Raw genomic sequence first — 26,924 nt, forward strand, 5'->3', positions numbered from 1 at the left:
CTAAAATCTTTCGATTACCGCCAGTTCTTTTTCGCGTTTTTTAGCCATTTTTTGGCGCCACCAGAGCTGAATTTTTCGGGCAGCTTGCATTTCTTCAGAAAGATTTGTTAGTCGTACACAGAGGAAACCAATGAAAGCAGCAATTACAGACTTCTCAGGCAAGGTCTGGATCACATCAGAAGCCACGAGAAGAGGAGGAACTCCCCCAATGGCACGAAGCTGAAAAAGAATAAAAAGGTATGCGATCAAGTAGAATTTAGAACAATTAATGACTCAGCAAAAATTCAATTTACAAACTAGATTTTGTCTAAAATCTGTATGTCAAATATGGAGCAAAGATTTTTACAATAATTTGACACAGATGGAGAAGGAATTTCCATTTATTTATAGTATCCTTACTATTATAAGGAATTAACAACATCCTCTCCCCAAATAAATTCCTGAGATACACTGGATGTTGATATACAAAGGAATATATGTATTTATTTACTACAATAGACTAACAATGGTGAGCATGTAAATGTTTAAAATGGAATAAAGAATGCAAGGAGCTACAAAAAGCAACAATAAAAATCCAAAGTAGCAAGCAATATTTTATGATCAGTACAATAAGATACAGGGAAATGTCAAGCAATAGATTAAACGGTTATTCAAAATAACGAATAAGATACTACAGAAAGAAATGACTACGTCTTTCTGCTGACGAAGTGAGATCCTCTTGAAGTAAAAGTCTACCAGTATCCTTTCTAGTTAGTTTCCAAATTGTCTTGGAAGGGAGAACGAATGGGAGGGCGAGAATCGAACAGTGCGTATTTCAGTCAGTACTCCATGGAAAGTTTATATCCCAAACTTCCCAGGAAGTCAGCTGAAGCTGATTTAGAGCATCTTCACAAGCGGTAAAGAAACAACAAAAAATAATTTTAGAACTCTTTTTTGAATGTTATCAATTTTAGAATTCTGATCTTTGATAAGAAATGGATACAAACCAAGATTTGATCAAACGAGGTGTAATCGCTTTATCGAAGTCGTATGTCAGTGTCTTCACGAAGTATCTTCCAAAAAAAAAAAAAATTCGAACCCTTAGAAACAGCTGGTGTTTTAGAAATGCTTCCTTAGGTCATTCGGATCTGTAAGAACATTTATTTTAGGAGTCTGATATAGAAAAACATATTTGAGAATAACTAAAAGATATCATCAGCAAAACACTGGTTAAAATGTCAGTTTGTGGGCAGCTTTTCATGTCCAAGCAATCTTTGATCAATTTAACTGGGATCTAAAGAAAGTAGCAAGACTTCCAGGGGTCAATATTGTCAGGTCTCTTTTGAAATGGGTCATTTTGGACTATTCGAATGTTGTCCAGCGGGAATACCTTGACCATTTGCAATAATTTTTTAGCTGTATTGTGCAAGTTCTTAGACTCTGAGTTATGGAATTTACCGGTGACATTGTGGCCCTCATTTTTCCGGGCTTTGCAAATTTTGCAATAGTCAGACTGCGCAGCTTTTTTGGAGTCACTAATTTGTCCTTCTTTGTACAACATGTCACTCCTTAATGAATACCACAGCGTCAAGGGTAATTCATGGCTTTAATTGGGAATTTATTCATACGTGTTTATATAGAAGACATCGCAAGACAATTCGTGAAGTCTGGGAGAAACTATTTTAGGCATTACTTCAGATTCTGTCATGTGTGAGATACGAGACGAAGTACAAGAGCAAAGTTGCTTTAAATTCTGCTTTGCTTTCCCGTGTTTACAGGCTACAGGAATCATAATTAAATCTGGTGGAGGAACACATGAGTCAAAATAGAGGGATTAGCAAATGTTAAGGACTATTCTATTGTCCTTACTCCTACAATTTGTAGGAGTAATTTGACAGTGACCCCTCGACTAATAACTACTTAATGGGCTAGCAACAATAGGGCAAGGAATCACGCTACATAAAACAAACCAAAATGTTTATTGCATATAGATTCAGGAGATTGATGCATGCAGGTTCTTTATTTTCAGTACCCAAAGTCCCTGCTAGGACCTACATATTCTTTCTCACTGGTATTACTAAGAAAAGGAAGAAAATGTAATAGGTGCAGGATCTACAAAGAAATTTGAATCCAGGCCTAAATCCAGCCTTTTACTGGTCCAGCTAGTAGCCACAATTATCTTGTTATTAGTTTTTGCTTTTCTCAATATGAGCAATGTTAATACTTTCTAAGACCACCCTGGCAATACATGACGTATGAAGGTAAGAGAGGAAAGGAAAAATAAATGACAAATAAAACCAAAAAAGGGTGAGAAAACGAGGATTTTGTCAGCCATTGGTAAAATATGAAGACGAAAAACCAGCAATTTCGACAAGGACCTCCGCCAAGTCGTCCTCGACCCAAAAAAAAAAAAAAAAAAAAAAAAAAAAAAAAAAAAAAAAAACAGGAATCTAAACTTTTAGAGTTCACTACACAAGATCCGAACAAACATTCAAAGATCCGAACAGTGTTTGTTCGGATCTTGTGATCTTGTGTAGTGAACTCTAAAACGTTAGATTCTTGATGTTTTTTTTGTTTTTTTTTAGCACTGAGGACGACTTGGCGGAGGTCCTTGTCGAAATTGCTGGTTTTTCGTCTTCATATTTTACCACTGGCTGACAAAATCCTAATTTTCTCACCCTTTTCTGGTTTTATTTGTCATTTATTATTTCCTTTCCTCTCTTAGCTTCATACGTCATGAGCAATGTTTTCTGCTAAGTAAGAGCTCAGAGTGATAAGTAAAGTGGTATCAAGCGATATAGAAGGCTTAAAAAGTCTTAAAATGCGAAATTGCTTTCCAAATAGCTCTATTTTGATTGATTGTTAAGACAAAACTCAAGCAAATCAAGTACGCCACTCCATGGGGGAGGAGCCAGGACCCTCTTGACTCCCTAGAAATCGTTCCAAATTGTAGGAAGGGCTGCGTGAAGAAAACGTGACCACGCAGATTTTTAGTCTTTAGTTTTGGTGAGATGGGTTTCTTATTAAAAGATAAGCATTTATATCTTTTTATTTATCTAAGAGCATGAAACGCTAAAAAAAAAAAAAATTGTATCTTGATTCCCTGCTGACTGTTTGGGAGGACGACCCAAAACAAGAACAAACATAACAAACGACTTAAAATCATGGTAAAAAAACAACAAAAAAAATCAAGCAAGCAAGATCACTTCTTTTGGTAAGAGAAAGGACACACACACACAAAATTCGGCTTTATTGGCGAAACAATAATAACGATCTTGTTTTTTCTTTAAGTGCATTGTTTACATTTAATTTACATGACCTTGTAAGTTTTTAAAATGATTTCTCACAAAACTATTTGCTCATTAAACATAGAAAGGATGGAAATTTGTATTACTTACCTTCTCTGAAAAAAGCTCAAAGTTTTTCCTTTCGTTTTTCACCAAATTATTCAATGTTGTCGAATCAGGCTTAATTATTTTACGCATAGCAAAAGAGCCGTTGTCTGAAAGCTGAAAAAATAGAACCAGATTAGAGCCAACTTCAAAAATTCTAATTAATCCTAAATTGGTAAAACATACAAATTTAATAATGTTTTTTGGATATCTTTTCAAAAATCTCAGTCATTCTTTTTTCCTTCGTATTTTATTCAGCTACCAAAACAAGAGCCAAAATTTAGAAAAGCACTCAACGAAACCTGAAAAACATAAGCTATATCGATTTGGGATGGTTTGGAAAGGTGGGATAAAAAAAATACTACTATTACAAATAGCAAAGGGGTGATCCATTTAAACAAGTAAAACCTCAGTATTTTAAAAGTTCAAACCATTTTTCAGGCTCAAATACGCTTGTCATGCCTAAGAAAAATATAATCAAACTAAGTTGAAATGACAACTGGTTTTAATTCTTTTACCGTTAAAACAATCGGCTTTTGTTATATTCTTCTTGCTATACAGGTACTGATCAAGGATCAGGATAGTCTCTCCCTGACACATACCCTCTGTTACAAGAAGCTGAATAGTATGAATTTTAGATTTATTTAAAAACTGGGAATCAAACATCCAAATTCAACTTTTTAGCTGCTTCTATTACTGCGGTACTTACATTGCTATGGAGCGAGAGAGTTGTCTCGTCACTAATATCGTTTCTTAGCAGAATATCTGACTGATAGTGGTAGATCAAATAGCAGAGTGCCCTTCCATCAGAAAATGATGACGCAAAGTTGTAAACCTGAGGAAGAAATGGATTAGAATGAGGCCTCACACAAATTTTCTATACTCAAATTTATGGCAAACTTATTAGTAAGTAAGTAATGGGATTATTGACGTTTATTGACTACTAAGGTGTTCTGTGCATATTTTATGCTAATGAAAATATATTCTGAAGATGGCCCCTTTTATACAAGATATAAAGTCACTGCAATACTACCCTGACCTCTTAAGCCCACTTAAAGACCTCTTTTGGTCTTAGAATCCTCACAGACAGAGGTGAATAGTGCCAATTTTCATTAATTTTCGGTATAGGATGTAATGTATCCAAAACTAAAAGTTATGGGAGAAAAATGCTAATCTCCTCCTTTTAACTGGTAGATTATAAAAAATATCTGACACTCTACCTTTTCACAGAACGCTTAAGAAAGATTGCCGCCTTTTCTCCCCTTTATTTTGATCATTTGATAATTGTTTGAGAGTAAAATGAAAAATCTTTGTCGAAACTTTCGTTTTTGTTTTTCAAAAAAGCTTGTTTTTTTATGCATCTCCGATCTCTAAGTTCTATTGCGCCATCAAAATCGGCAAAGAAGAATAATAGCTCGTATTATGAACGAATACAACAGTTGAAAATTATTCTTGGCTCGCTGATTTCAAAACTATGTAGAATTAAGTATAAATGGGACTCCTTCTGTTACTTTAATTTTCAGGTATTTTCACTAGGTAGATGTATATCATTTATCTACAGAAGAATAGGAGGAGAAGCAGAAAAAGGTAGGGATAAAAAAAAACAATTTACCTTCACACCATAATGGGCACATACTAGCTGTGTCCAAAGAAAAAGCTGTGTTGCTTTATCATCAAGTTCCAAATCTGCTTCTTTGATATCAAATGCTTGCATAAACTTGAGGCCAGAAGCTGCTTTGTCGTCTCCCTTGGCACGAACTCGAAGAGATTTCCTCAGATAGAGGTTTTCGTTTTTCAGCTTACTGATATCAAGCAAAGGACCCAGCTACAAAGAATGGTCATAATTATTAAAATTTTCTTAGACAATATGATTATTGTCCGACATGTGTCAGGGACATTTTTACCAACAGAGATTACTTTTCTATATTGCTCTACTGTTTTACTATTCTACATTCTTATTACTATTACTACTTTAATTGTTATTACTACTACTATTATTCTCTATTATCCTATTCGATTCCAGACTATTGTACAAGAACTGTTCCATGTACAAGAAAAATGCACTTTAGCTCCATTGGTATATTTTTATGCGCGTTTTATAAGTCAATCACATTATTCTTTAAGCATGTATACCCATATAGAACCAACTGACAGAGACAGTAGTGACAGATAATTTTATACATAGTTAAAGGAACAAATAGACAAGATCCCTGGTAGGAATATGGTATTTTTATTGGTAATTCTTAGGTTGGTAGAAATAGGGATAAAGGGTAACTTAACCAAGATAAATTTGGTTTAGGGAAACAAAACAGCAATATTCGAAGACCGCTGTAATTTTGTATGAATGATAAGCAATTTAGAACTAATAGAGTATGTGTCCACGAAATGGGTCACAAGTTAACATGATATTCACATGATGGTAAGACGGCTAACCTTATTGATTATGTTATTGTAAACAAGACTGGCAGGATTGATACTAGAAAATACGTTATACAAAAGTGCTGCTTTGATATTAAAAGAAGAGAGTAACATCTATTAGGGCCTAGAGTTAATCTAAACCTGAAATTTAGTTGGGTAATTACCTCTCGGGAATTTTTGACACTGGTAGACCCCAGGATCGGAACTTCAAAAGAATTTTACAGGAACAATGGAGTAAGCAGCTGAAGAGTTGACAGTTTGACAATATTAAAAAGGATTAAAAATTTTCGACAATTTGGAAGTGAAGGAAGAGTCGTTTTGAAGGAAGGAATTAGAAACAATACTTAAAGCCTTAAAAAATAGTAAGGCCTCAGGTGTTCATGGTGTGGTAAGTAAGCTTCTAAAATACGGTGGCTGCGAGGTTAGAAATAAATTACAGGAGATTATGAATATGCTTTTTCAAGAAAGGAAAGTAATTAGTGATTTTAGGAAAGTCTTAACTGAACCTCTTCATAAGAGAAGTAATAAGACTGAGTGCGGTAATTGTAGAGGTATTAGCTTGATTTCTGTTGGAATGAAATTACCTAGAAAAATGATGCTCATTAGAGTAAGAAATGTTGTTGAGAAAGTTTTAAGAGAAGAAAAGAGTGGTTTTAGGAAGGGGAGAGGATGCATCAATCAGATTTTCAATCTTAGATCAATAATTGACAAGTATTTGAACTATTGGGTCACTTTAGACCTCAGTTTTACAGATTAGGAATAAACATTAGATTCAACTGATAGAAAACTTCAGTGAAGGTCCTCTCCTGGTATGACATTCCAGATAAATATCATAAAGGGATTAGTGCTAGTTACAAGAAAAATATAATCCTGAGAAGTTAAGGGTTGTGTATTATTATCATTTATATAGATTATTTGATGGACTTAGTTCTAAGGAACACAGCAAAGGCTACTGGAAGGAACAGAATCAAATTCAAATGTAAAACTCATCTAAACTTATATTAAATGGACCAACTGAGACTCTAACATAAAAGTGATAGCAAAATGAACGAAATTTTGATGATTTTGAAACTTTGGATACAAGAAAAAGTTTGAAAATTAATTTTAAGAAGACCAAGCCCCTTAGACTAGGAATAAATGAAGGTGAAAAAGTGATATTGGGTAGGGAGAGGATCGGCTAAGTGAATAGAGCGATTTACCAGGACAGTTTTATTAGTAAGGATGATGGATAATGTGAAGATGTGAAAACTAGAATTGCAAAGGTCCATGGTGGTTTCTTACAGTCTATAAAAGTTTGTAAGAACAGAACTATAAGCCTGCCAACTAAAATTACAATGTTGCAAGCTACGATAACGGCAGTTGTTAACCATGGTTCTGAAATTTCGACACTTCGAAAGGCAGAGGAAGATTTGTGAAACGTTTTCAAGAGGAAATGTCTAAGGATCGTTTTGGACACCCCTTTCACTGACTTCATGTAAAAAAAAACAAAAAAAAACAAGCTGCACGAAAACTATAACCCGATTCCACTCTCTCAGACTACAATGAAGGCTTGAATAGGTTTTAAGGATGTAGGATGGCAAATTGCCAAAAATTGTGATTTTTGCTCATACATCTGAGGCCAAATGAAAAGCAATCGTCCCATAATGGGTTGGGATGAGATCCCAGGGAAGAATATTAGAAATTGGAATTTTATGGGTGGGAGCAAAGATTAAAGCTGGTCTCAGGCCGCTTGGTGCTTCAGTGAGTTTTAAGTACCAGTAGTAGCATTTCATAGAACAAAGCTAATTAACCATGTAAGTGTTGACCTTTCTTCTCATGCCAAATACTGATCCAGTGTAAAGAATACAAAACCTGATTGATTATTTTGTATACTAGAAAAAAAAAAAAAAAAAAAAAAAAAAAAAAAAAAAAAAAAAAACACATCCGTGATCTTTTTTCTGGAAAAAAAAATTCAAAATTCCACATTTTTGCAGATAGGAGCTTGAAAACCACTACAGGAAGATTCTCTGATAGGCTAAATCTGATGGTGTGATTTTCATTAAGATTCTACGACTTTTTTGGGGTTTTCCCCTTTTTTCGAAAATAAGGCAAATCTTGTCAGGGCCGTAACTTTTGTTGGGTAAGACTAAACTTGATAAAACTTATATATTTGAAATCGGAATTACCCAATTCTTTTGCTGTATCTATTTTTATCAAAATTCCGTTTTTTATAATTTCGGTTACTATTGAGCCGGGTGACCTAATTTCAGGCGACCCGGCTCAATAGTAACGCCTCAATAATATGCCTGATTTCAGGAAAAGGGGGTAAACACCCTCAGAAAGTCAAGAAATCCTTATAAAAATCACATCATTAGATTCAGCTTATCAGAGAAACCTACTGCAGAGGTTACAATTTTTTATCTACAAAAATGTGTAACTTTTGATGGGTAAAACTAAACTTAATGAAACTTATATATTTAAAGTCAGCATAAAAATTTGATTCTTTTGATGTATCTATTGGTATCAAAATACCGTTTATTAGAGTTTCGATTACTTTTGAGACGAGTCGCTCTTACTATACAGTTCGTTACCATGAACTGCTTGAAAATGTTAGACCTAAAACATTGACGAAACGTTTTATCCACAACATTTTTCGCAAGTAAACTATGTGTTTTTTTTTTATAGTTTTACAAAAATAAATTATCTCGCATAAACAACTTTTCAAGCTTTCAAGATCACCTTACAATTATTAAAAATCCTGCTCTTCATATTTCATAGTTCGTCTTGTCATTTGTTAGTAATAACTTTAAGTCTTGCATCTGAATTGCTTTTCTATACCTTCTCGGATTCCAAAGTACAAACTATTCAAGCGAGCTTGAAATGGCACCTTTTCCAAGAGTGACGAAATTTTGACGGTGACCTTAAAATTTAGAGGTGTCACCCTCACCTTTTCCAAAAGTGATGAACTTTTTTGAGAATGACAGAAAATGTTTGATATATATTAGAATGACACTAACAAAGACATCACACGGATTACAAGTAACTGTTATAAGGTTCTATTGTAGATTTCAAATTACACTAATTCTATACAAAAAATATTTATCAGGCCATAAATATATTTATTCATTTATTAAATACTTTTTAAATAAATATTTAATACGTATTAAACATTTATTACCTACAATTATATTCAGGCCCTGAAAATCTTAGCAAGTGGAATCCAGGATTTTTTTTCGGGTGGGACATTTACAAACATTACATAAGCCCCTAACCTCCTCCCCCACGCTGGATACTGTCTTGAGTGGGCACATCAAATATTTGTTAAAAGCCTATCATTTGATTGGATATCTAAACTAATTACTTGCGCAGAACATTCTCCACTAAAAAAAAAAAAACTTAAGAATTGTGAGCCTAGCACGAATCATTACAAATTTTTATTAACATCAAAAAAAAAAAAAAAAAAAAAAAACCAACTACATCCCTATAACAATCAAGTTGAGTGGAAAAAAAATTAAAGGAAATAAATAAATATTTAATACGTATTAAATATGTATTACCTACAATTATATTCAGGCCCTGGAAATCTTAGCAATTCAAGATTTATTTATCTGTATTTATCTATTACTTTTCTATCTATTATTATCTATCTATCTATTATTTATCAATTATTTTTTAATGCTATTTTTTTACGGAAGCACAAATTAGCGGTTTAGAACTATTGTAGTTAGGGGAGAGGGAAGAAAGCAGTACCAAAACTACTATTTGCAGTACTTTTTGGTCATTTGAAGCTTGACTTTCAATGAATATTCAATTTAATTTCTATTCATTTTAAGATTTTATTTAATCATTTATTTTAAATTTATTTATATTAATCAATGAAAATCACTAATTAATTGCAATTAAAATACGCTTATTTTCTGTCCCTTTTTAAATAATTTATTCTTTTATAGTATTTTCTGGTCGTTTGAAGCAAAATTAATATAGAACTTTTTTATGTTGGTCTTAAGTTCTGTATGTTTTTTTACTTTTTTTTAAAAAGAACTTATTTTTGGGAATTTTTTTTTCTAAATTAATTTCTGTTTGTTTTTTAATACCAGAGCTTTATTGGTTGATAAAAAGCTTGAATTGGTTAATATAATGAATGTTATTTTCAAAGGCATAGTTATTGGACCTTTTAACTATGCTGGCCAAAACGGCTATCTCAAAATTTTGATAGGACGACTTTGGGGGGAAAGGGGCGGGAGAGGGTTACAGGTTACCCTACAATTTTTGCATTCGCTTGAAAAGGGCACTAGAACTTATAATTTCCATTCTAACAAGCCCTCTCACGATATTCTAGGAATATTGGGTCGATACGATCACCCCTGGGAAAAGAAAAGAGTATGTACAACACTTTAATTTTGAATTTATCTATAATGAGCAGCTTAAGACAACTTTTTAAAGGGTAAGAGAGAGACAGAGAAAGTGACTGAGTGAGAGAGAGAGAGAGAGAGAGAGAGAGAGAGAGAGAGAGAGAGAGAGAGAGGGGGGAAGAGAAAGGACGGATATCTTCGTCATTAAAAAAAAAAAAATATTAATAGGAGAAGATACCTCAAATTCCATCATTAAATGCTGCAACAGTTCCAAAATCGATTCTATACGACAACTTGTAATATTTTTCGCTGTAACACCTGCAATAGGTTTTCCAGCCACGCTGAGAGCTCGAAGCACAATATTCACATTGTGTAATTTGTTGGTAATTGTTCCCATATTCTGGCGTAGTTGACCAAGTAAATCATTTCTTTTTAAAAGAATTTCCAAGACTCGACTGAAAAATAAGAGATATAAAGACTGAGCTTGAGAAAAAGTTAAATTGCCTGGTAGCACTATGAAAAAGAATAGACCCAGGATTTAATAGCAGATGCTACCTGGGACAGACCCAGGATTCGTTTGGCGTATATTATCAATTTAATATAATCCAGTACCAAGGGTCTAATCTAGGAGGACTTGTTGGATTATGGATCCCTTGCTTTCCACCTTTATACGCTTCTAGGCTAGCATCTGCTATTAAATCCATACCATATCCTACTCATACGCAAGAAGCAGCCTACAATAAAATCCAGTGTTTTTTTTTTTTTTTTTTTATCAGGAAAAATCAAACAGTTCGTGGTAACGAACTGTAAGTAAGGAGCCACCCGGCTCAATGGTAACCGAAACTCTAAAAAACGGAATTTTGATACCAATAGATACATCAAAAGAATCAGATTTTAATTCTGATTTCAAATATATAAGTTTGATCAATTTTAATCTTACCCATCAAAAGTTACGCGCCTGAGAAAGTTTGGCTGATTTTCGAGAAAAGGGGGAAAGACCCCCTAAAAGTTATAGAAACTTAATAAAAATCACACCATCATATTCAGTGTATTAGAGAACCCTACTGTAGAGGTTTCAAGCTCCTATCTACAAAAATGTGGAATTTTGCATTTTTTACCAGAAGAAAGATCACGGGTGCGTGTTTATTTGTTTGTTTTTTTTTGTTTCTTTTTCCCAGGGGTTATCGTATTGACCCAGTGGTCCTAGAATATCGTAGGAGGGCTCATTGGAACGGAAATTAAAAGTTCTAGTGCCCTTTTTAAGTGACCAAAAAAATGTAGGGCAACTAGGCCCCCTCCCACGCTCATTTTTTTCCCAAAGTCACACAATCAAAACTTTGAGATAGCCATTTTGTTCAGCATAGTCGAAAATCTAATAAATATTTCTTTTACGATGACTTAATCCCCCACAGTTCCCAGGGGAATGGCTGCAAGTTATGAACTTTGCCCATTGCTTACATGTTGTATTGGTTATTGGGAAGTATACAGACATTTTCAGGAAGAATTTTTTTCTGGTAGGGGGGGGGGGCCGAACGAGGGGGTGACTCGGGAGAATCTTTCTGTAGAGGATGTTTCTTTGGGGTAAGGGACATTTCTATGAAGGGGGCGCCGGATTTCAAAGCATTATTTAAAAAACAATAAGAAATTAAATTAAAAAAAAACAAGTTTTTTCAACTGAAAGTAAGAAGCAACATTAGAACTTAAAATGAACAGAAATTATTACGTAAATGAGGGGGTTCTCCCCCAAGTCAATACCTCGTTCTTTAAGCCAAAGATTTTTTAGTACTTTCATAAGAGCTATTTATTCTAATTAACGGCCTTTTTTATTAAGCGGTCATTTTTAAAGAATTGAAACAAAATTCTAACTTTAGCTTAATGAGTAAGGAATTGAATAGGGGGCAAACCCCCTAATATACGTATTAAAAATATATGAATATAGAAGTTCGTTACGTAAGTTATTTCGTAAGTTACGTATATTTATTACTAATAAAAACGTTCGTAAATAAAATTAAACAAGTTTCGAGAAAACCATTTAACCAAATAAAATTAAATTAATATGCAAATTTTGTTTTAATTATTCATGTAGGGTGAGCCAAGATCAAAACCTGCATTTATTCAAAAACGTTCAAAAATTAAATAAAAAAACAAGTTTTTTAAACTGAAAGTAAGGAACGACGTTAAAACTTAAAACGAACAGAAATTATTCCGTATATGGAAGGGGCTTTCCCTTCCTCAACGCCTAGCTCTTTACGCTAAAGTTTGACTCTGTCTCAAAACTTTATTTTTTAAAACAATAAAAAACTTTAGCGTAAAGAGCGAGGCGTTGAGGAGGGGAAAGCCCCTTCCATATACGGAATAATTTCTGTTCGTTTTAAGTTTTAATGTCGCTCCTTACTTTCAGTTTAAAAAACTTGTTTTTTTTATTTAATCTCATAAAAGCACGTTCAGGATATTCTGGGAAAAACAAAGCAATTTATTATAAAATCAAGATTCAGATATTAACGTTCCCCATCATAACAATTACTTGAAATTTAGAAAGAAAAAAAAAATCAAACCCATATTATGAATAAAGACGAGGTCTTTGACTTTGTTAATGAATTGACGAGTCACATCTTACCATTTAATAAATCAAACATCGAGAAATAATTTTACTTTTTTCGCCTCTAAGTTCATCTGAACAGTTATTATACTTAGTATCTTAGCTGTATAAAAATAAATAAAAGGCAGGAAAAAACATTACTTAATGATACCTACCCAATGCATTGAACATACCTTAATCGTACTCCATCCGAGAGATCGGAAACTAGATTTTTTACAGCAAAGTCATACTCTTCGATTGGTGTTTGTTCGTGATTAACCTTATAGCCATATGCTCTAAGATGCCTCACCACATCACCTCCACCAGCCAAAAAATCACGACTAAAGGCCGTAAGGATGTCAGAGGATTTCTAGTAAAAAAAAATAAAAAATTAGAGGATTTACAGGAATGAAAGAAAAAAGAATATCAAGGAACAGACCAATAAATAAAAAAAATCTAAGCTTAACAACTTCCAATGTTTTTCTTTTTTTTTATACTGAGGTCTCAAACTAATGGAGTTACAATCATATCAGTGTCTATATGGATAGAGACTGATATGATTGCCCTTATAGAACCCTTTTTTAGCATACATTCCTAAACCCATTCAATACGATCTTTGGAAATCTACGAAGGTCATCAATTAAAATCGATAATTTAATCCGATATATTAAAAATACTAAGTAGCAGTAAATAGCACCCATTCAGGCTTTAAAAAATCCTTCACCGGAAAGAATGCTTGAAACAAATATTCAAGTAAAGCCACACAGATCAATCTGTTGCGGTAACAAACATTTACAGTCTAGACTCTAGAGATTAGTAATTACAGATGAATCATCACTAGAATATAAATATTCCAAAAAAATAGAACTTCAGAAAACAGAAAAAAAATGTGTTAGATAGTCATTTATATAAGCAACGGTAATCATCTCAGTTTTACACGGGATGCGTTTGGAAGACTTAAATCATAGTAGATAAGTTCTTTTTATGCAGCAGAGTACCCTCTCAATCTTTCACACGCCAACATTGCATGAAAAATTACCAGAGTACGATTTAGGTTAATTCCACAAAAAACTGAAAATACAGGATTTGGCTCTTGTTAGTGTCTTGTCTGCTTTGTTTTCCTTTGCCACTATTTTCAGTCTATCGCGAAAAGTTGCCAGGGTATAGTGTCTGTCATTTTAAAGGAAAGCATGTACATCTTCTTCCCCGACGCCAATGAGGATGTTTTTTTGTTTTGCCTATAGCTAGAGTGTACAGAGTATGAACTCAAGTGGAAATTTATAGTTTGTTAAGAAAATACTACTTGAAGTTGTCCATCCAAGCTTTTGTAACTTCAAGTCACATTTTTGCTTTGGAATGGACTGCTACTTTCTAGCAGGTCTGCAGACAAGCACCAGTTTCATCTAGAAACTGGACTGAAACCTAAAAACTGTTCAGATCTTCTACGGTTCCTTTGGTTCCGTGAATAAATAATGAATAATAATAAAAAAAAAAAAAAAAAAAAAAAAAAAATCCATAGAAGGAGAATATTCCCATCGGTCTAAAAGTGATGCCACTTGCTGTCACTTATAATTTCTGGTCAGGATTTTAATTGACTTTCATTTTATTTTCTACATTTAGGACCGAAGAAATGAAATGGTATCATATGCATCTCCTAAAACTTAATAGTTCTCCCATAGCCAAAGAAATTGAAGCTTAAATTGAAGCCAAAGAAATTGAAGATAGGTTTATTTTTTAACACAGGTCAATAATTCTTGATGAGCTTATCAGGGTATAAAACGTTAATTTTTCCGTACAAAAATTTGCCTATGAGATGTAAGATTTTGAAATTTTTTAGCCGCTGATAACTTCAGTGCTGTGGTACATACAAAAACCGAAGAGTGACTGCACCAAAACTAGCAAATATCACTACTACTGCTACTAACCACTCATTGCAACACCAAGCCACCGGAGGCCAACGAAGCTACGCACACTCCTTCAACCCCAGTATATGTAAGGCTTCACTCTAAACCCCCTTCCAAGGAGTTCCAATTTCCTTTGAATTATTCCTTACCATCTCTCCCAGCCTCATAAAGAGGGTTACAGTCTCTTCGACTGCAAGCAACTCCCTACTGAATCAAAAGAATTACAGCATTGTTGATCTTTCGACCACTTTGGTGAAGAGCTAAAACGAAAGTAGCTAATCTCATCTGATCAACCGCAGGCAAATCAATCAAAATTTTTAAGTCCCAATTTGTATCTTCCCCATTTTAAAATACCGGCTGTTGGGTCTACAGTTTCAAAATTTCACATCTCGGTTTTGTTGCCTCAAATATGTCCTTTGGTTGCCTGTAGAAATTCTTAAGACTAGATCTCCTTATGATTATGATGTATTATTAGAAGCAAAGAGGACCCTAGAATAATCCACCCTCCCTTCCCAAAAGGAATTTTTTGAGGAAATGGAGATATATTGCACCTCTTTTGAAGTGGAATGATACAAAGATTTTCAATCCATGTGATTAGACAACCAAAACGAGCCTATTGCCACTTCAACTACAGATTACGTCTAGGCTGCTATTCCTGTAAGCCAACCTGTTGCTTTTGAATTATAAGCTTTATTCTAATTGGAGAGCTGCCAATCTTCTTCAAGATTTGTAAAATGCTTATTTATTTATTTTTTCCCTCGAAGCAGATACTTGGCTATAGGGCCAGAAAGATTCTACTGCAAAGTTTTATTTACTACCTAAAAGTAGCCAACAGGGTTTATCTGACTAGCTTTCTGCTAGAACGAAGCATACCATTGGAAAACAGAGACATGTTTAAAAAAGAAAAGAATACTTGACTGAATCACTTAGGGCACCAGCTAGGTGAAGATCAAAAATTGATGCCAATCTTTAACATCATTGCACGGTACCATGCAGGATTTGCTGTCGGAACTTCCCACAATGCCAACACTTTATTATTAAATCGTCTTTCTCAATTCATACAGTATCAATGTATGTATAGAATTATGTTCTGTGCTTATATTCGGCTACTAAACCATGGCCATCTTTTGCGATGATGGGTTGCGCCTTTTATTGGTTGGTGTACCTAAGAAACATTTGTCTCCATCTCTATCACAGAGAGCAGATTGCAACTAAGAATCACATAGCAAATTCCAAAACCGTTGAAATGTTATGCGCTTAGTTCTAAGAAGATATGATTGATTTCTGGTGTCCATCCGAGCCTAAGAGAAATTTGTTTCCAAATACAAATGTTATTACCATAAACAGATGACTAGTTTTATGTTTTAAACTAAACCAATATAGCATTAGAGCGCACAATTGGTGTATCTTTTAAAAAGAGGAACAATACTCATTGGTTATCAGTGAACAAAATGTTGGTTTAAAGTTCCATGGTGTAAAAGAATGGAATCCAATTGTTTGAACTGGCAAAGTGGAACTTACACAATCATACATAACTTTGAAAATCAAGAAAAATCAGGAATGGAATTTTTAATGAAAGTAACCTCCATATGCACTTATATCTTTTTTGGTAGCAACAGGCACCAAATTTAAAAAAAGAAACATCGTTGAAAAATCAGCAAAGAATAAGCTAAAAACATATGGCCACAAAATAGGCCATATGTTAAAAGGTGGAGCTTTCTTTTGAAGATATAGTTGTCCTTGAGATTCAACAGTGTTAATGTTTAATTTTTACAGAGTAAAAAAGCATCACCAAATTTTACTAGTTTTATTTATTTATTTTCACGGTTCAAGATGGCAGCACTGATGGAAATGTTGGTATTGTCCTAAAAACTCCAGTTTTTAAACATACAAAAGAATAATCTAAAAAAAATACCAGCTTTCAGCAGTGAGTAGACCTAGGATGGGTTCATTGAAAAAATATTATCTTGACGTCGTTGGTACTTTAAGTGTACTTAGCACATTTTTAAACGTTCTTCAAGGACCTTGTCATCATTTATCTTGAAAGAAAACCAGAGCGTTGTTTCTGCAACCCTTTAAATTGCTCCGGGAACGTAAATCTAGTTAATATTAAGAAGCTAATAGGTCAAACAGTATTCTTTGGCCTCTCTATTTTCTCTTCTCTATGAAATTGAGCTCCTCTACTTCGGATTTTATACTTAAGACTTCCACATTGTGATACTTGTTGCTAAACAGAATCAAAAAGAAGGGAAAGATTTTTCTATTTATCAGAAATGAAATAGCATTCCCATCCCCTCCCCTACCTAAGCAAACACTATCCTAACAAAAAGTTTCAAACATTAATTTGTCCTCTCCACTAAAATTATGAAAATGTCGATTCTGTTCTTTTGTTCTGGACAGGACGCACAGTGTGAAGTTTTGCCATGTTACATTGACAAAAAAAAAAAAAAAAAAAAAAAAAAAAAAAAAAAAAAAAATCGTGTTTCTGATTAAAAATTGTTTCGTTAGGTGGTTTATCTTTTATTATTGAATGAACAGTTTACTTTCAATATTATTTAATAGCTAAGAGGAATTAATGAGCACAGCGGGATCTTTAAATTACATACAAAAACAATGGACCGACTTAAATGACCACTCACTCTTCTCACCACCTACAAAATTTATAGCTAATAGTATAAAATTCTAGATTGAAGAAACACACTTTAGGACTATTTAAAATAAAGAAATGATAAGCTATTATACAAACTCCATAGCTATTTCTGTCTATAGAACGTGGAATTTAAAGCTATGACGTAAATTTTTACGGTGCGTCTATAATCTAACACTACCAAAACAGTTTCACATATAACGTGTCGAAAAAATTAGGATGAAGCATCCATTTTTTAACCAAAAAAGGAGCTATTCATTATAATGGGTCGGACTTGCAAGTCGTACCATTTTAAGCGAATTTCAGACATATGGAGACAACCTAAAATGGTTTATACTTATAAAAATACCCTAAAACCCTTCATGTTTCTTCTGAGGAAAAATCTTGTATTTTGTATTTTTAGTTACGTGCTTTTTACCAAACTTGATGTTTGGGTTGAAGCTAGAGATACCTTGGAGATACCTTGGCCACGTACTACGTATGGACAATCTCCGACTACCAAACGCAGCGCTCCGTTGGCAGCCATCAGGTCCACGCCGCAGGGGCAGACCCAGAAACACCCTCCGTCGAATGTACCAGACAGATCTCCGTAACCTGCACACATCAATCCAACCTCAGTGGGAGGACATACTTGCAGCAGCAAACCTGCGAGAAGAATGGCGGCTCCTTCTTGATGCCCTGGGTGCCTCTGGAGGCAGAGGCGGATCTAAGGTAAGGTAAGGCTTTTTAGCATAATCCCATAAACACGGGGAAACATAATCAGTCAGTTGATTAGCAATAGAGTCACATATTAAATGCGATTCTTGCTCACTTTATCACATTTTGCATTAACCAACATAATTAATGGGATGATTTATTCTGATGACCCCCATACAGTAACACCACCGGAGTGACAAGGAAGAGAAGAGAAAAAAAGAACCAAGATAAAAAGAGTCAAACCTTTATATTTGCTGATTTGACGAACAGGCAGGGGTCATGTTTAACAAGGCGTTTCTGCTTAGCTAAATCGAGAAAATATACTAAACAGAAGAACTTGGATAGTATGTTCACCTCCTCGGTAAAGAGCCTAAAATAAAACATATATGTAACTAATATCATCCACGTAATCACCATCTGTAACTTAACAATGTCATTAACTTATGGCAGTCCTTAGTGAAATTGAACAACTAATTTGAACTGTTCACCACATAAAAAAAAACAAAAATAAAAACAACAAACAACATTTCTCCAAGTCAAAGACTCATTTTGTGCCCGTATGTATGCACAGAGATGCATGCATACACATATTTGTATCAGGATACTGGCAATTCCGGTGTTACCCAGGGTGCCTAACCGGGACAATGGGATTTCCCACTTGTGTCCTACCCTAAATTTCAATCTTTGAAGCACAGTTTTTGAAAATTGAACTACAAACATTTTTTCTGTGCTTTGAAGTTTTCCTTGAAAAGATCAAGCTATCACAATGACCGTTTATCAAAAGTCGGAGGGGGGGAGGCTAGGTTCAAAGGATATATTGTTTCTGCGGGAATTATTAAAAAGGTTTCCAAAGCATATTATGCTTCAAATAGATTTTATTAACATTACCATAGGAGAGCATGTTAAAAATAAGGCTTTAAAACAGCCTTAAATAAAGTTCACCTTTGACACAGCAGGAAGTTTTAACAGGGAAACGTGGTAAAACTGGTTACTTCAAGAAAAAATAACCCATATTCCTCCTTTTAAAAACGAAACAATAAAAAAGAAAGACTTTCCTGAGCCTTGACCATTAAAATCTAAATTTCGAGGTTTTTCTTCGGTCTTTCGCATTGTTTGAAATTTAATTACATATTTAAACGACTTCAGTCAAAATTCCACTGCAAAGAAAAAAATCCTACTTGCGTAGGTTATAAATCAGCTTAATGTGGCCAGTTGCGCTGTCAAAATGGTTTCAAAACGATTGATTTCCCAAGCTGATTCCCTGTATCTCACAATAGATGATTAACTTGTTTTTAATTATTGTTGAGTTAATTATTGATTTGTATTATTGTTAAATTATTGCACTAGTTATCCAATTAATATTGCTATAGTAAGTGCTAAATAATAAACAAGTTGCGAAAAAGCATGCATTTACTTGTGAAAAAATATTATTCAAATCTTTATTTTTATAAAAAAAAACGAGAAAAAAAAACAGCAAACCTATAGATGTGATAAAACTTAATTTTTTATACAGTAATTGAACTGATAAACGATTTGAGTTTTGTTCGAGAGTAAGGCTGGAGGCCCAAACCAAAATTTAAACTTGAAGAGACTCTAATTGAAATTTTTATTCAGGCAGTATTTATTTGGTTGAAACTTGAAAAGGTTGAAGAGGCAACTTCAATGAGGAATTTATGCTAACCTATGTCAGGAACAGCTGAGGCTTTTCCCAAAATATATTATTAAGTTCAAATATTTTTTTTCTTTTTTAAAAAACAGTTTTACCATAAAAAGAAGCCGAATGCTCTTTGAATCGAAACACCTGTGAACCAAACGTTGAATCACAGGATAGCCTTTTCGTTGGAGGACTCTGGCTCATGAGACAAAATTCTACCCCATGTCAAAATCTGATATATTTTCTTTTTCTATCCATTAAACTGCCAAGGATGAAGATAAAAATTTTCCGCAAAGAGGAGGGATTACTTAAAAAAACAAAAAAAACACCCTATATCCTCTCTGTGGGTGCCCTTTGTCAACTTCAAACATCTTATTTCTCTTATCTAAGACATTTCTTCATAGGTCTTAGTATTTTATCATTAGAACATTCTCAGATATTTACTATTTATTAATTTAAAAAACTTTTTCCACAAAATAAGTTTTTGAAAGAAAAGTAGAGAACTCCATTAAACAAAAATGAGCAAAAATAAAATCAAATAATCTACCAAGCGTGAAACTACCACAAATCAGTGGTAGAGCGGATGATCTACCTTTGATCGGATGAATTCCGATCAAAGTTGCCTGACAAGGTTTCCCCCATGATACCTTATCTTTTTGGCATTTATAGTCTCTATATTTTATATAATTTTCTTTAACAATATTAAAGCCCTAAAAGTATTTTAACTAGGAAAAAAATTTGGGACAAAAGTGACTCACCTTTCAAGTATGAACTTCTGCAGTGAATTACTACCAATATTCACTACTTCAATAAAGGTTGTTTCAAGACCCAACCGCAACCAGAAAAGGTTGTAATTTAACAGTAGTTGGGTAAATGTTTGCTTCCAACCTAAAAATAAAAGCGTATGGAACTGTTTAAAAATATTAAGTCGAAAGATAGGCTTTTACAAGCTAGAAAGGTGATTCTAGCTTCTATAAGAAAGGTGATAATAGTGAGTGTATATTACAATTGTACCCCAGTATTTGTAATTGATGTTCAATTATCCTTAGATATATCCTTTGGAAAAACATCAAACTTATTTTTGAAATATACACTTACCATGTCAAAATCAATAGAAGTTTATTTTTAGGCGTTTTCCTAAGGTTGGGCCCTGTTGTACTAGTTTAAAGAAAACAATTCGGTACTTTTCAAGAATCCAGAAAACAAGTGAGAATGCTATTGGGAACATCAGATAACCATTACCCAGTACTTACACGAGACATTGTATAAACAAAGGGTTTCTCACTCCGGGAACTATTTTTAAACTTTAGTTATTGGGGTTTACGGGGACTAAAAGGTACCTAGGTTGGGCTAGGTTAGGTTATGTATTTAACAAATGCTATGCTTTATCCCCCCCCCACACCCCCTAATGTGCAAATATATAGCCAAAATTTGTTTCTGAGCTATTATATTTTGTATTATTTCATTAGCAATAACAAAACTTCACTTATCGCGTGTTTTCTGGATTCTTAATAAGTACCAAAAATTCCCAACATGCGCGGATCCTTCAGATTCCCTGAAAAGCTGGTCGCAAAAAGTTTGTTCTCTGTCAGCACTGCTCAGGCTTTCTACAGCTTTGGTCAGTAATACAAGTTGGCAACCCCTTTCTTAGGGTGAAATACCCCTTCTGCGGAAGCATTAATTAAAGTGTAATCTTCTTATTTTCGTAAGCTATAGCTTGAAAGAAACTGTACATTATTGTTACTTTGGCAAAAAAAACTCAAGGAAATTTTTAAAGTGTTACCCACAGTAGCACAACATTTCCCAAAATACATTCGACAATACTGTCCAGGTGTTCTGTATGCAAGGTGAAAATGTCAATGTCTAAAGTCCTATTTTTATACGAAGTTCACTACTCTGCTTCTTGGATGCACCTGAAAAGTAAGTCGTACAGGTAAAAATTATACCATGATTCAATGAGTGTCTCATTATTTTTGGTTTTAACAATATTTCCGGCAATACATCAAATTAGAATTTAGACGGTAAACAATTTTGTAATAAGCCCAATTGTTGGATTTTCTTCAAAGCTCGCAAATTAAACAGGCTTGGCCTTTTTTTTTTTTTTTTAATAAAAATTTTCAATCACTCACCAATATCTTGGCGAATTGATCTATCGCTTCTCATATCGAATCTATGTTATTTAACTTCCTTTATGACTTTATCCAAAATTGTTTTGACCTCTGAACTTGAATAGAGGTTGAAGGCTTCCTTGCGAAGTCTATCGAGATTTTGAACTCCTTCTTCTTCAGGTGTTAAAATGTAATTCAACCATATTTTGAAGGCATTAGTCTGCTTTGCAGTGCGATTTTCGTCGTAGCCAACTTCGCTAAGAGCAATGAATAAAAAAATTAAATGGAAAGGAAGTCACCCCTGCTGAAAGAATGGGACAAATGAATGGTATCAAGCAATCGTCTTAAAGTTTAATGGTTCTACCCTTGCTACCCCTGAAATTGTGGCTTACCTTTTACTCCTTTCTTAGGAGCTATAAAGACTTTCTACTAGATGAAGAAGCATGACCAATGGTAAGAAAATACAATTTTCAACTAAGAGAATAATTTGTTTTTTAACGATAAAAAGTTTTACTTGGAGCTGATACAAGGGAATCAGGTAAAAAATGATTAATGAAAAACCGAATTTTGAAAAATTCACTCCAAAAATTAACTTCAATGTTGTAGTTTATCAGGATAAAAAGAAAAATCGGATAATGACAAATTAGTGCAAATACCATACTAAGCTACGATTCCTGACAAAAGCTAAAGGAAATAAGATGTGCTCGGTATGGCTTAATAAGTGACATGACGATTAATCAGAATTCAAAAGTTAGAGATTTCCAGAATAAATATCGGAATCGGAAGACATTGATTCTAAAGTTAGAGATTTCCAGAAGAAACATCGGAATCGGAAGACATTGATTCTAGACACAAACCCACTATAAAGATTCATCTTTGGAAGGAACGAGGTTTTGTTTTAGACTCTCATTTGCCCTCTTAGTACACCCATAACTTGCATATTTCCTTCAAATCTAGCATTTAATGAAAGAAAAGTCTAAGTAAAGAGTGATCCTAGTCAATGAAACCGAAACCTTCGAAAACACAGCTTTCATTAAAACGTGAATTTACAAGGATTGACTTTTTATACTGATTCCAAGTACACAAAATTTATCAATTTTCAGTTGGCCAATCAAAAGTTACAAACATAAGGAGATTTGCGTAATTATTGAAAAAGGCGGAAATCTTGATGAAAATCCTACCATCAAATTGCTCATTTCTAACAATCTTTTAAAAGCTTTTTTTTTTTACATATTACAAATAATTTTGAATTTTTTAGGACAAGGTTGCAAACTGATGTGTATGTATTTATTTGTATTCTTTTTTTTACGCTTTGATTTGATTCGCCAGGAGTGACCACATAGAATTAGTGGTCGTAGAAATTCGGTAGATGGATCTTAGAAACTGAAATTTCAAAGTTGTACTGCTCCTTTTAAGTAACTAACGTTAAAAAGCACAAAACCAAATGTTTCAAAGAAAAATAAAGAGTAAAATTTAAACCTAAAACGAGTAGAAATTAAGTCGAATAATAAGGCAAACTTTAAACGAACAAAAATTACTAGGGCTGAACCAGGGCCGTATCCAAGATTTTTTTTTCGGGGGGGGGGGAGGGGGGGTGTACAAAGGATTTTTTTTGGGGGGGGGGGTACAAAGGCATTTTTTGGGAAGAGGGTACAAAAGATTTTTTAGGGGGGGGGGGTACAACAAACTTCCAAAAATGCATCCAAAATGTGTTTATATTCATTTTGTACGTTTTTACGAGTCGGAAAAACATTTGGGGGGAGGGGGTTCAAACCCCCTATCCCCCCCTGAATACGGTCCTGGGCTGAACGTAGAAAATTTAAACCTAACAGAAATTAAAATGAACGATCAAGTCAAACTTATACTGAACAGAAATTACCACAAACAAATATGGTACTACCGCCTTCCTTAAACCCTCTAAAGATTGTGTCATTGATGCTTAACTGAAAACGACTTGTATTTCAAACAGTTTCCTTTTAAACAACACAACAAAATTAAAATCACTATGACGTGGAAGGACGACAAATAATAGCTAGCATAAATGTGAGTTGGGCTCCCCTCAAAACCCCTAAAAGACTAGTGCCGTTAGTAGTTTATTGAAAACAATACAGAACTATACAAAATGTCAAAAAAAAAAAAATGAATAAAATCACGATACTAATCAAGGTTGGTACATGGTTCTTAACATAATTACGCTTGTAATTTTCAGTTTTATTTTACTATTCCACAACGACCCTTCTTTTTGTCAAAAATTTTTAAAGCTATAAAAATTTTCAAATTCAAAGGTATAGATTTTATCTAAGGTTATCAAAGGTATAGACAAGGTAAAGGTAAGATTGAACGAACATTGTTAATTTTAAAGCAACATGTTTAATTTGTTGTAGAGATATATGGTTTATATAATTCAAATGATTCATCATATTGAGATCCTCTACTGTTGAAAGGAAGAAAGCATTCATGAAAATTTACTGCATAAGAGCAATAAAACTAGATTGATTGTTTAAATATATTAATATACATAAGAAAGAATTTTTGGAAGTAAAAACATTATTTGGTTTTTCAATGCTAGTGCATAATAATAAAAGAAAAACTACTTAAAATGTGTAGTTTTTTTTATTTTTCTGTTTTATATATATTTTTATTTAAAGGGGCAGTAGCCCCACATTTATTTGTGACAATTTCTGTTAATTTTAAGTTTAACTTGATTATTCATTTTAAATTTGTTTGTTTTATGCTTTCATGTCTCTCTTTTCAAGTCTTTACGCTCGTTTTTTTTGCTGGAATTTTTCTGTATCATTTCTATTAGGCGTTGATTCAGGTATGTGCTCCCTAGGAAACATGCAACCTTGCGACAAGCCTACAGCAGTAACTTGCACTGAAAGCACAAGATATTTCGTCATTGGATACATTAGTTTCAGATCTATCCATTTACTGCAACAGAACTATAGTACTGCTTATTTATTCTTAGAGAATGATATAAAATTGCTTCTAAAATACGCATTTATGTTTCTGACGTATTTTCAACCCTTTTCCCATCTAAGGAAAAATAAGTATGCAAATTAAAAATTTTAAAATAGAGTTCGGTAGCTGAATAAAATTAAACCGAACGATAGTAAAATTAGTGTCTTACGCTGAAACAATAAAACCGTAAGGTCTCAGGAAAATAACACACCTATAACTTGCATAGGGAAAATAAACCTTTAATATTAAATTCACGCAATTCACGCAAGTACTCTTACCGGAATCTTTCAGAAGACATGTCATCAGTAACATAAATCATTCCACTGCTCATTATTCTTGGTTTCTTGGAAGGTAAACCTCGAGTTAATGCCGGTCGCTTCCTTGGTGAAATATCTATCGACTCCCCCGAATTCGCAACATCAGGTTCTCCGTATTCGGCTTCAATGTCATTTAAAATTTTACGCATGCCCTGTATTTCTTGAGTGTTGAAAAGAGAATCTGTTGGAACATAATGATCATTAAGTCAATTTTAACTAAGATTTAAATATATCAAATTCACACTAGTTAAGTTTAAGATTTTGTTGTAAGTGCTAAAAACTAATTTTAGAATGTTAATTAAGACACCATAACAAAAAATAGAATTATGGACTTTTCTAGGCTTTTGCTTGGGATGAGAGGGACTACAAAGCCAGGATTTATGTTAGGTGAAAAGAAAATACAAGGCAAGCTTTCTAAAAGTAAAATAAATAAAATACAACAAGTTTTTTTTCAACTAAAAGTAAGGAGCAACATTAAAATTTTAAACGAACAGAAATTATTCTGTACATAGAAGGGGGGCCTACCCCTTCCTCAACTCTCGCTCTTCACACTAGGGTTTTAAAGCTCTTTAAAAATACTTCTCATTCAAAATCAACAGCCCTTGTGTTTGAGTAGTCTATCCTAAAGAACCAGGAAAAAAGTCAAACTTTAGCGTAAAGAAACGAGGGTTGAGGAAAAGGCAACCCTCCTCATATACAGAATAATTTCTATTAATTTTAAGTTTTAATGTCCCGCACTACTTTCAGTTGAAAAGACTTGCAGTTTTTTATTTAATTTCTTTCTGTTTTCCAAATCATGCCAGGGAATCCCCCCCCCCACTTCCGTACAACATTTCTCCTATAAAATTCCAGTGGAAAATTCCCTCCCAACGGAAAATTCTGCCCGTGGAAGATCCCCCTCCTGCAGAACATTATTCTGGAAAATTTCTGTATATTTCCCAATAACAAATACTATAATTGCGTATCTTAAAGCACGTTCCCCAGGGACTACTGAGGGTCATGTCATGACCAAAAGTATAGATATTGAACCTTTCAGCTATGCTAAATTAAATGACTATCATAAAATTTTTATCGGATGTCTTTGGGAAAGAATAGACGCGGGAGGGGGGATTCGGTGCCCTCCGATCTTTCTGGTAACGTAAAAAGGACACTAGAACTTTTGATTTCCATTTGAACGAGCTCTCTCTCGATCTTCTAGGACCATTGGTTTGATATGATCACTCCTGGGGAAAATAATAATAATAATAATAATAAAACAAATAAACACGCATCCGTCATCTTTCTTTTGCCAAAAAGTTCACAATTCCATGTTTTCGTAGTAGGAGGTTGAAAATAATTATATAAGTAAATAATAAAACACTGAAGCCTTATGGCTATCTACAATAGGCAACTCTATAGCATTGCCTCTGATAGGAAATTGAAACCTCTACAGTAGGGTTCTCTGATATGTTGAAAATCTTATCTTATGGTGTAATTTTCGTGAAGATCATTTGACTTTTCGGTGGGGTCCCCCCCCCTTTGAAAATCACGTAAATTTTCTCAGGCTCACAGCTTTTGGTAGGTGACGTAAAACTTAATAAACTTTATATATTTGAAATCAGCAAAAAAAAAACCATTTATTTTGACATAACTGTTGTTATTAAAATTCTGTTTATTAGAGTTTTGTTAATATTCGGCCAAATCGCTCGTTACTCACAGTTCGTTACTACGAACTGTTTGATTTCCACCCTTGCACTGGCATAACTCAGCAGTCCGAAATCATAGCATATTAGCTGTATTTATGAAAGATTTGCGTTGATTTTTTTTAAAGTATGTTGATTTTCGTTATCAGACAAGAGAGGTTTTCAAACCACTTACAAAGAAAGCCCTAATAGGGGTCACGTGATTCAAACATACTATACTTTTTGTTGCACACAACTCTGTCAATGAGAATGAAAAA

At 33.8% G+C, this 26,924-nt stretch overlaps 2 protein-coding genes across 2 annotated transcripts in view; both read right to left on the minus strand.

Annotated features, from left to right (window-relative positions):
• Positions 1–21,762, minus strand: LOC148956096 (abnormal spindle-like microcephaly-associated protein homolog). The gene is made up of 9 exons (XM_089089153.1): positions 21,729–21,762; positions 20,358–20,487; positions 18,189–18,315; positions 12,893–13,068; positions 10,359–10,575; positions 4,984–5,196; positions 4,081–4,206; positions 3,378–3,488; positions 1–219 (listed from the first exon to the last, which is right to left on the minus strand). Exons 1-9 carry the CDS (start codon positions 21,760–21,762, stop codon positions 1–3), a joined length of 1,353 nt encoding a protein of 450 aa, XP_088945279.1.
• The window catches only part of LOC148956097 (uncharacterized), a 22,249-nt gene continuing 17,067 nt past the window's right edge, over positions 21,743–26,924 (minus strand). The window contains exons 5-6 of the mRNA XM_089089158.1: positions 24,947–25,166; positions 21,743–21,964 (exon numbers count right to left, since the gene is read on the minus strand). Coding sequence (XP_088945284.1) covers positions 21,775–21,964; positions 24,947–25,166 — 410 coding nt within the window. The 3' untranslated portion in view covers positions 21,743–21,774. The remainder of the gene's footprint in view (positions 21,965–24,946; positions 25,167–26,924) is intronic.

This window comes from Artemia sp. Qi Xiang Cuo, chromosome 1, assembly GCF_049724085.1.
Source record: "Artemia sp. Qi Xiang Cuo chromosome 1, ASM4972408v1, whole genome shotgun sequence".
Classification (NCBI taxonomy): domain Eukaryota; kingdom Metazoa; phylum Arthropoda; class Branchiopoda; order Anostraca; family Artemiidae; genus Artemia; species Artemia sp. Qi Xiang Cuo.

Bases quoted from the DNA above. Each gene is read 5' to 3' on its own strand.
- LOC148956096 (XM_089089153.1), bottom strand. From the start codon at position 21,762: ATGAGAAGCGATAGATCAATTCGCCAAGATATTG. The intron at 13,069-18,188 runs GTTTGACTCTTT...TTTTTTTACTAG, and splicing joins TCAAATCAGCAAATATAAAG to AAATCCTCTGACATCCTTAC. The intron at 10,576-12,892 runs GTATGTTCAATG...CTTATTTTTCAG, and splicing joins TCGGATGGAGTACGATTAAG to TCGAGTCTTGGAAATTCTTT.